An 11055-nucleotide genomic window follows, 5' to 3' on the forward strand; every position below is an offset into this window, starting at 1 on the left:
GCCTCAATTTTTCTATTTTTTTATTTTATTTTTTATTTTAGTTCCGGTAAAACAACGCACGTAATTGAAGCTGACCGAATTCGTGTCAACTTATCGCTTCAATGTTTGGATATAACCGCCACCCGGTTTTACTGACCTGCCTGGCGCAACGCGCCGGGTAAAACTCTAGTTGCTACATAAAAAAAAATCGTGTGTTCTTTACATATTGTGTTTTACAAAATTGTGTTATACAATTGTGTTTTATTTTTTCATAGTGTTTTTTGCATTGTGTTTTTTAAATTGTGTTTTTGTCATTGTGTTTTTATTTTCATAATGTTTTTTCGATTGTGTTTTTTTTTCATTGTGTTTTTCATAGTGTTTTATTTTCCGGCGAATTTCCGAAGAATTTTCCGGCAAGGTGGTGGCGGTGGGCGGTGGTGGTTGTAGGAGATAGTGAAAATTTAAGAGGGTTTTAACTAAATGGGTTTTTAAAATTAAATTAAGTATGTTTTCAATATTAAGGTTTTGTATTTTGATCTTTTCTTTCTTTATATATAGATAGATATGCGCGCACCGCAACCGGAAAAAAAAATGTTGATGAACAGTTTGTTCAATGCTAAACTAATCAACAATGCGGTTCGTACATGTTCACCTCATTTGCTTTGCTTCTGATTTGAGAAACGAGTCGGAATGAAATTAAAAGTGAGGTACGTACATTCTGAACCACCGTTAATGGCTTCGATTAACTGACTGTTGTTGTTATAGACACTCACCAATCGAAGCAAGTTAGGCTTAATTCTAGCTACATACGTACAGATAATGTTGTTGTATTACTACACTCCACTAATCTTATTAATAGACCTCTAGATCTCAATAATAATAATAACAACAATAATAATAATAATAATATTCCAAATCCAAGCCCTAATTTACATAACAACAAGTTTACGAAAGTGAATAATAATAATAATAATAAGAAGAAGAAGAAGAGGAGTATATGGAAGCGAGTCGACGGTATGAACAATGCCGTAAACAACAATTCCGAGGTGATGCGTGATGAAACTAGTCATCGTAAGATCGATTGTGTGGACTGTGTTGATACGGAGGGTTCGTTGTTGGACAATAATGATGATGATGATGATGAGGTTTATGAGAAAGTAAGTGAGTGTAATGGAAAGTTGGAGGAGCTTGAGAATGGCGGTCGTGACGAAGAGGTTTTGAGGTTGTTCGAGTGGATGAGGGTTAATGGGAAGTTGTTTCGGAATGTGAGTGCGTATAAGTTGGTTTTGAGAGTGTATGGTAGGAGATGGGATTGGGAAGGAACGGAGAGGTTGATTCGGGAGATGCGGGATGAGACGAGCTGTGAAGTCGGGTTTCAGGTTTTTAACATGGTTTATTTACTCTTGTTCTATGCAGTCCTTGGTAAAATATAAGCTATAACATCGGTACTGATAATATTGGCGATATTGACCGATATACACTGATAAGTTAGCTGTAAGGTAGTGCTTTATCACGGACCAAAAATTGAAGATCGAGATGATTTATTGTGTTGAAACGCTTGGGTTTTTGGCTCGTCTTGGACTTCATCGGGCACGGCTTCAGCGAGAAAGGAGGCGTACATGCCTAGTCGTGCTTGCATGACGAACACATCGCTATTGCCGCTCGCCTGATGAATCAAGGCAGGACGAAAACAGACCCTGATCATAAGCGGATCGATTGGTTTGCCTTCGGGAGTCTTAGAATATAACTCTGTGACAGTTTGGTAAACCATTCTTTCACCACCGCCATCACCCAACGACTCTCATTCCCTCTGATGTTTGTTCACCAGATTTCTGATTCTTTTGATGAGCTTTTATTTATCAGAAATCTGACATGTTTTTAATTGGCAAGATTGAAGTCTCAGATATTTGACAATGATATTTGACAATTGAGAGGTTGAAATATTAAATATGTAATATGGTAATTGGAGAATGGGTACAGACTTTAAAATGAAAATACGCGAGTTCGAAGGGAGGGAGGGAGGGAGTTAAAATGATGCATGTTCGGTTCTTGATGTTATAGAGAAACCAAAGGATATTGCTCTGTTGAAAAAGGGGGGGGGGGGGGGGGGGGTAAGTAAATTGGCTGATTTTTATTGTAAAATCTTGAAAAGGGGGAGTTTGTTGGAGAAATGGAATGTATAGTTGTGTCATTTTTTGCTGTGCTCATGCTTTGCCTATTAACTTTCTAGGCTTTTTAATGATGTGATTCGGCATGGTTCTTACTTCTTAGCCTAACACGACGACTTATTTCCCTATGTGAATGTGAAGTCTGGTCTTTTTAAAAAGGTGAGACAAGGGTTTTGGATGGCTAGAAAACAAGGCGTGGGTGATGTTATTTCTTATAACACTGTTGTGGCTGCATATGGAAAAGGTAAAGACTTAAGGAATATGGCTTCGATAGCAAAAAGAATGAAGTTTAACGGTTTTTCTGTATCTCTTGAAGCCTATAATGGTATGTTGGATGCTTATGGAAAAGCAGGTGAAATGTGTTAGGTATTACGTGTACGCGGCTGACCCGAAAGGAGTCGGATAGGGCTAAAGAAATCAATACAATACAATGGCTCGGGCCTTAAGAACTTAACGGTATTTCTAATTGATTTCTAAAGCGAATAATACGTGCAACGGAAACAAACGAGAAGTATACTGAACTCGAATTAATTAACCCAAACAACCAAACTAAAACAGAATATAAATCAGAACCTGGATAAGTAAACTGCCCTTGATCCGAACTTAATACAACGGCTTCCTTCTGATCGATGTCCTCAAACTGATTGTTGGCTTGACTTTTAATTCAAGAAAGACAATTGATATATAATATCAATTATTTATGATGATGGTGCATTCTCAATCTCACGCACAAAAAAAACAATCACAATTGCAATATAATAATGTTGACGGCGACAGTAGGTTATAACAAAACAATAATACCACACAAACATATAATATGCAGTAAATAGTAAAGATGAACACGGGATTTATGTGGTTCGGTCACGGTGTGCAACCTACGTCCACGGCAACGAACATGGTCTCTTCTTTTATTGAGGTGCTCACAAAATTACAAGATACAACATTTGTTTATATAGGGAGGATAACTAGGGTTTATTTCTTTCTCCATAAGTTACAAGAAATAATATAAAACGGACCACTAAAGTTGAGTGGGTGGCCAACCCATTCAACCCTTCTAGTCTTCAACTGCCCAAGCCCAAGATAGGCCGGGGCTACATCCGTGTTAAACCCAACAAAATGGAGAAGTTTAAAAATGTATTGTTGAGAATGAAGGAATCAAACTGTGTTTCAGATCATTACACATTTAATATTATGATTAATATATATGGAGAACAAAGATGGATTGAAGAAGTTGGTGATGTGTTAATGGAACTCAAGGAATCAGGGTTAAAACCGGATTTATGCAGCTACAACTCGTTAATTAAGGCCTATGGGATCTCGGGTATGGTTGAAGATGCAATGGATTTGGTTAAAGAAATGAGAAGAAATGGAATATCACCTGATAGAATTACATATACTAATCTGATTGCTGCTTTTCAAAAGAATGATATGGTTCTGGAGGCACTTAAGTGGTCCTTGTGGATGAAACAAATGGGGATGTGAAGTCTTTCAATAGTGGTATGCAATTCTCTCTTATTAACATTTTTATTTCTCATTATATGTATATATTGTCCTTATTTGAATAACATGTTTCTTTTTCTTTCAGGTTACCTTAATTGTTTTTAATGGGAGATTTCAAGATCTATTTCATTTTAAAAGAAGCTGCCATCACAGGTTCTAAATTATAAAATTTCCAATCTCAATTATATAGATAACCGTGTAGATTTTTATATTTTTGTCTTACCTTCTAACTATTATCTCTTGTGCACATTCTTGTAAGGAAATATAAGTTTTGCATCAATGAACCTTTTATGCTTTCACTGGAGATAATGTAATTAACTTAAAGAAATCTTGGTTAGATTTTAAGAACTTAATCAATTCATAACATTTCACTGTAATACTCCTGGCGGCGGTTTAGGGCAACAAACACACCCATGAGACCAAATGAGAAAACAGAAAATATAATACACAAGAGTTTAACGTGATTCTGTCTAAATTGACCTACATACACGGGCTGCAACTAGGGATTCTCTTACTATTGAAGTGATCAGAAATTACAAGTACCTAGACATCTATATATAATATTACAAGTAAATATGACAACCTACCAAAATCCCATATGACAAGAAAACCGTAAATATGGCAACTTGCCAAAATTTCATTAGACAATGAATAGGGTCGGCTGCCCTTTGGTCTAAGCCTAAACACCCAACATTAACTTAAAGAGAGTTCATGCTCTGCTTTTGAGCAATTTTCAAGCTTGAGCTTGACTATTTGCTATTATGCAATTGCTTTGTTTATATACGTATTATATGTTATTTAGCTATATTTAGCATAGCTATATATAATAATATTTATTATGTAGTTATATATATTTTTTATTCTAAATAAAGTTTATAATATTTATGTAAAATCTAGGCTTATTTAGGCTCGTGAGCCCTAGTCAAGCACGGTATATGAAGTTGAGGCTTGAGCTCATATATCTATTGATCTTCAATTTAGGCTCGGACTCGGGCTCGAGAGTTTGTTTAAGCTTGATTCAATTCAGTCTTTTATTGTGCCGATCTCGAGTGGCTCACTAGCGGCTTGGGTCGTTTACACCCGTAGGCAGGTGTCATTATGATTGAAGCGGTGGTCTTTTGCTATATCAAATTAGGTGGCGGTTGGAGATTATAGTAATTAAGTCAAAAATCACCGAGTGCGATTACGTAGACTTATTCAAAATTTACTTATTTGCCATTTCTGAAGTGCTATATATGCACCATCAAGATTTCATCTCCTCCATCAAATCAAAAATCCCAATCAGTACCAATTTCTCAGTAAAATGTCAGACTCAGACGTTTCGTTTCCAGCAGGAGTGCTAGAAGATATTCTTTCACGCTTGCCGGTGAAGTCTCTGCTTCAGTTCCGGTCTGTTTCAAAATATGTGCGTGCCCTGATTGACAACCCTTATTTTGTCAATCTTCACATGCAAAAGTCAATGGAAACAAACAGAATTCTGTATTTTTCAGGTGACTCCCATGTCCCAATTACCTTGCGTAATTCAAGTGCTGTTACGTTAGAAACTCCTTTTGAGTTGACTGCTTTCCCTCTGGTTTACGGCTCTTGCCATGGGTTGATATGTTTATCAAACGGTCCAGATGATCTGTCAATTCTATTGTGGAACCCTTCAACCAGAAAGTATAAACCAATACCCGAGCCACTTGGTGACAAAGACATAATTGCCTTTGACCAACTAGGTTATGATCATGCAAGCAATGACTATAAGGTGGTTAGATTGTCGTGTACTGATTCAACTATGGTTTTTAGAGTTCTCGTTTACAGTCTGAAATTGGACGCGTGGCAATTAGTGGAGCAAGATTTTCCTTCAAGTTTTTTCCCGGTGAATTGTTATGGTCAAGGTGTGTTTGTCAATGGTGCGGTCCACTGGCTTGTAAATCAAATACCCTTTCTCGGTAAGGGTAATTTGATATGTGCCTTTGACCTTGCTACCCGAAGCTTTTATACGGTGCCACAACCCCGATATCCTAACAATTTTTCGGCTACCAATTTGGGAAAATTAGATGAGCATCTTTGTGTGATATGTACTCATGAGGTGTACAACGTGGATGTTTGGGTGATGTGTGAATATGGAGTGAAGGAATCATGGAGCAAGTTGGCTGCTCTATCAATGGATGATATGATAACCCGGGCTCCCCCGACTGTAAAACCGCTCATCTATACAAAAAAGGGCAGGGATGTGCTCTTGGAAGTTCATAAACAAGGGCTCCTAGATTATGATCTTCAAGAGAAGCGTACCATAGAAAGATGGACCGGTGATGCTTCTCATATGTGCATGTTTGTTTATCAAGAGACCCTTGTGCCCTTGTTTAGAAATGCGCAAGTAGTTTAAGTGAAAAGTGATATGCTGTTAGTTTTTCTTTCTTTGCATTTTGTTGTCTCTCTCTTTTTTCTTTTTTTCATGTGATATATAAACTATATATGTTAAGTGAGACTTTTGTATCTTCTTGCATTTACACAAAGTGATGGGAGTTCTTGTTATTGTTATTATACTCATAGTTATTAAATGCGATAAGCGCTCAAAAGCGTTGAGGCTGGGTCTAACGCCTAAGCGATAAGCGCAAAAAAAACGCCTAATTTTTTTTAAAAAAAACGGACATTAAAAAAACAAAAATATTAACTTAAATAGAACATCTTATGAAGAACACATATGTTCATTCTTAAAAAAGTTTATAAAACAATCAAAAACCAAAAACCAAAACATGAAGTAGCACCAAGTACATCATAATAATTAGAAAAACCAAAAACCAAAATATAGAAAAACCAAAAAACCATAATAATTATAGAGCCCATTAAATAGTGGAGTTTTAAGGACTCTCAGAGAATAGGAACAGGTTTTTAAATGGTATTTAATACGCATTGGGAGGTTTGAGAAAAGATTACTGCGCTTTAATTATCTGTGGCATGCAACTCGCAATTAATGCGCCTGACGCTTTAAATGCGCTTAAGCGCAAAAGCGCTCGATTTTAATAACTATGATTATACTCTGCCAAATAACGATGGGCTTGGTTATTAGACTGAATATTGAAATGCTTGGAATATGAACAACACGGGATTTGAATAGACTCTAGGGTTTTATGATCATATACCCGCGAGTGTCGGGTATACCCGTTAGTTTGTTAATGTATACTCATTGGATTTCCATGTACATTTTTACCATTATAATTAATGTATAATTTATATTTGTACAACAAGTATTACAAATTAAAATATAATACATAACATACATATAGATGCTATCATAAATTAATAATATAATTATAATTCTTCTATAATTATATGTATGTACTTCACAACGTACAAAATATAAGCAATATCAATAAATGTTTAAGAAAAAAGAATTTTCATATGATGAATCTACTAAATGGAAGCATAAATATACAAGAATTAAATGAAAATATAAATAATTTTTTTTTGGGTATATGACTCGGGTATAAGGTTTAGTTAATCGGGTAATCAGCCGGTATCACCCTATCCATTAACCATCAGGTTTTGGGCATACCCGTCAGGCTCGGGTTTTGCCAAAGTGTTTTCAACCTCCTAACATACTTTCTTTAAGAAAAACTATTTTTATTGTTGCTATATTAACAATATATTTTTACGATACTTTAGTAGCTAACAAGTGGCTTGGCTTGTTTACATCTCTAGTTGGGTTTCCTTGGAGTAAAGCGGCGGCCTCTCGCTTTTTTGAGTAACATAAATAGTAGACTTTAGGCTCATGAGCCTAGTCAAGCCCGGGCTTGAGATCATTTATTTTATGGGTTTCTATGTAGGCTCGGACTTGAGCTCGTTCAAGCTAGATTTCATTCGAGCTTTTAGCGATCTGATATCGAGGAGCTAACAAGTACCTCAGTTTGGTTATGCCCATAGTCTTACGAGTTAAGCGGTGGCCTTTGCTTTTTGTAAGTAACGTGAAGCATATCTGTTAGGCAATTATGAAATTTAATGAAGGTGGTTGCGGATTATAGTATGCGTCATGCATGTAATAACTCAGGGAGTGATTTTCAACAATCTTATCCCAAATTTACTAATTTATATATATATATATATATATATATATATATATAGTTAATTTATATATACGTAAAGTTATAATTATAACTATACTTATAATATTACTCATAATTTTTACTTTATTTTTTATTGTAATTATATATAAAAATCTTTTTTGAGTACTTGTATATTTGGTATATAAAAAAGTTACATAAATAATAGGATTTAGGCTCGGGAGCTTAGTCAAACTCAGTATAGTAAGCCCAGGCTGGAGCTAATTTATACTTAGGAGCTTCAATTTAGGTTTGGGCTCAAGCTCTTTTAAGCTTAACTCTATTCAAGCTTTTAGCAACCCAATCTCGAGTAGCTAACAAGTAGCTCAGCTCGTTTACACCTCTCACCGCGTGCCCTTTTCAGGGAAGCGGTGGGCTTTTGCTTTTTACAAGTCACGTTACGCAATTATGAATTTAATGATGGTGGTTGTAGGTTATAATAATTATGTAATGACTCAAGGAAGTAGCTCGGCTCGTTTAAAAATTCTTAATTGTATTGATAACTGTGTAGATTTCTGTATTTTTGTCTTACCTTAATATTTTCTTATAGCTAGCCATGGCTTTATTTCATATTTCTTGCACATTCTTGTAAGGACAAGTAGGTTTTGGATCAATGATTCATTTATACTTTCACCGAAGATAATGCAACTAATTTAAAAAAACCTTTGGTGAATTTTGTAGAATTGAGTCACATATATGTATTGCCGTTTGCTGCTTTATGACCTTAGTTGATTTATAACCGTTTTACTTTTAGAAAGTTGGAACGTGGTTTCTCATTTTTTTTTATGTTGCTCTTTTATATATACTTATAACTATAACTAGGGTTTGGATCAAATACGAATGACTTTTATCGTGAGTAGTGTACAAATAATTAGAGTAATTATGCTAACATTAAAGTAATTTGTATTACACTATGTTATTTGTATGTTTAGTATGTTAATTTTAAAGTGCCACTTGCACATACTTCTTATATGCTAACATACTTCTTATGATTTTTTATTATATTTTTTGAATTTATTTTAAGGGGTTTTTTGTATGGTCACAAATCCTTCTCACATTTTTCATTTTTGTCTCCCTTTGTATTTTAACTTTACCCTATAAACAATATCTTCTTTTTTTAAAATAAAATCAGATATTGAATTTTAGTAAATCTCTATATTATAGGATTTTCATATCAAATATTTGGTGAGTTTGATTTTTAATTTAATGAGATGTTACAACCCATTTAAGGGATATCTGGGTTTGGTGATACCCATACCCGTGAATTCGGGTCAAATGCATGAGAAGCCTTCATTTACAAATAAAACAATCTGGTGGCTTAGGAAATATATGGAGCAACCAAAGAGCTTTTAAAGGTTTCGCTTATATATTTTTAAGATTTAAGTAGTTATTAAAACAATTATATGTATAATAGGCTCATTTAGATTTTCAAGCCTAGTAAAGCTTGTTATATGAAGTTGACACTCAAGCTCATGTATTTAACGAGCTTCAGTTTAGGCTCATTTAAGCTCAACTTGATTTGAGCTTTTAACGAGCCAGTATCAATTGGCTCAATACAATGTCAGACGTTATATTTCTACCGGAAGTACTAGAAGATATTCTCTCTCGCTTGCCGGTGCAGTGTCTTCCCCGGTTTAGATCTGTTTCCGATACTTTTCCGATCTTCACATGCAAAGATCCATGAAAACAAACAAACTTCTTGCTTTTTGGGGAGGCTCCTGTTTCCCAACTTCCTTGCATTCCTTATGTATGGACTCACATCCAACTGCCATGAAGTTGGAAACTCCTTTTGATATGACCAGTTTCTTTCCCTGAAGTTCTAGGATCTTGCCATGGATTGATATGCTTAACTTACGACCTAGACGATAGGTTAATTTTATTGTGGAACCCTTCGACTAAGAAGTATAAGTTTATACCGAGATCAATTCACGAGCCACTTGATGAAGAATACATAATTACCCATGACCAACTTGGTTATGATCATGTAGACAATGACTACAAGGTGGTTAGATTGTCACATTTTACTAGTTCAAGTATGCTTTTTAGAGTTATCGTTTACAGTCTTAAATTGGATGCGTGGCAATTAGTGGAGCAGGAGTTAATCAAATACCCTTTCCCGATATGGATTTTTTGATATACGCCTTTGACCTTGCTAGCCAAAGCTTTCATACGGTGCCACAACCCCAATATCCTAATAGTTATAGAGCTATAGATTTGGGAATATTAGAAGGAAGTCTTTGTGTGGTTTGTACTGATGAGAAGAACAGTGTGGATGTTTGGGTGATGCGGGAATATGGAATTAAGAAATCATGGAGCAAGTTGGTTGTATTGACATTGGCGAATTCAATGAGTTGGCCATATCCGTTTGTAAAACCGATCATGTATTTAAAAAACGGTAAGGAATTGCTCTTGGAAGTTGACGATCAGTGGCTTGAGGTTTATGATATTGCAGCGAAGGAAACCACAGAAATCTGGGCCGGTGATGCTTCTCATATGTCCACATTTGTTTATCAGGAGGGTCTTGTACCCCTTTTAAGAATTGAGCAAGTAGTTTAAGTGAATGACGATATGCTGTTAACTTTTTTCTTTTTTTTTTCTTATGGTAAGTAGTTTAGGTTGCAATCTACCATTTTTTTAACATAGCTAAAAAGAAACAAGCCAAATGTGGTAAAAATCATCCAAAGTGTTTTCAACCTTCTAAAAAAACCTTTTTTTATTGTTAATTGTAGAGTTTTTACAATACTTTAGTGGCTCACAAACAGCTTGGCTCTTTTATACCTCTAATTTGGTTTCCTTTGCGTGAAGAGATGGCCTCTAGCTTTTTAAAAGTAATGCTGAAGCATTTTTGTTACATAGTTATGAAATTAATGGGGTGATTGTGGGTTATAGTAATTATATAATAACTCGTGGATTGAAGTTCAACAATCTTATCCCGAATTTGCTAGTTTTATTGAGAGCGCCTCTCTATCTCCTAGGATATAATGCATGTTCCCATCTCACCCGCCCAAACCCTACTTCACAAGTGGGATATTTCTTGGTTCGATTTTTGTTTAAATATACTTATAGTTAAACTATATATATAACAAAATACATATTATTTAGTTATTTTTATCATAATCATATATAATACTATTATTATGTACTTATGTATATATTATACTAAAAAATGTTTCATATTTACATAAATAATAGACTTTAGGCTTAGGCTCAAGATCATTTATTTTTTGCGCTTCGATGCAGGCTCGGATGTGTTATGCCTCTAGTTAGGTGTGCTTACGAGTGAAGCGGTGGTCTATTGCTTTTTATAGGTTACGTGAACCATT

At 35.1% G+C, this 11055-nt stretch overlaps 2 protein-coding genes and 1 pseudogene across 2 annotated transcripts; all 3 read left to right on the forward strand.

Annotated features, from left to right (window-relative positions):
* The first annotated feature begins 570 nt into the window (after positions 1-570).
* On the forward strand, positions 571-3640 carry LOC143577702 (uncharacterized; annotated as a pseudogene).
* Positions 3641-4950: 1310 nt separating this feature from the next.
* Positions 4951-6266, forward strand: LOC143577703 (F-box protein CPR1-like). The gene has a single exon (XM_077061462.1). The coding sequence runs from the start codon at positions 4951-4953 to the stop codon at positions 6016-6018; it is 1068 nt and encodes a 355-aa protein (XP_076917577.1). The 3' UTR covers positions 6019-6266.
* Positions 6267-9853: 3587 nt separating this feature from the next.
* LOC143577704 (F-box protein CPR1-like) lies at positions 9854-10288 on the forward strand. The gene has a single exon (XM_077061463.1). The coding sequence runs from the start codon at positions 9854-9856 to the stop codon at positions 10286-10288; it is 435 nt and encodes a 144-aa protein (XP_076917578.1).
* The last annotated feature ends 767 nt before the right edge of the window (positions 10289-11055 follow it).

Source organism: Bidens hawaiensis, unplaced genomic scaffold (genome assembly GCF_021521415.1).
Source record: "Bidens hawaiensis isolate Kalapana, Puna unplaced genomic scaffold, B.hawaiensis_p1.1 tig00028772_1, whole genome shotgun sequence".
Lineage (NCBI taxonomy): Eukaryota > Viridiplantae > Streptophyta > Magnoliopsida > Asterales > Asteraceae > Bidens > Bidens hawaiensis.

Excerpts from the sequence above, each read along its gene's own strand:
- LOC143577704 (XM_077061463.1), top strand. The coding sequence starts at position 9,854 with ATGGATTTTTTGATATACGCCTTTGACCTTGCTAGCCAAAGCTTTCAT.
- LOC143577703 (XM_077061462.1), top strand. The coding sequence starts at position 4,951 with ATGTCAGACTCAGACGTTTCGTTTCCAGCAGGAGTGCTAGAAGATATT.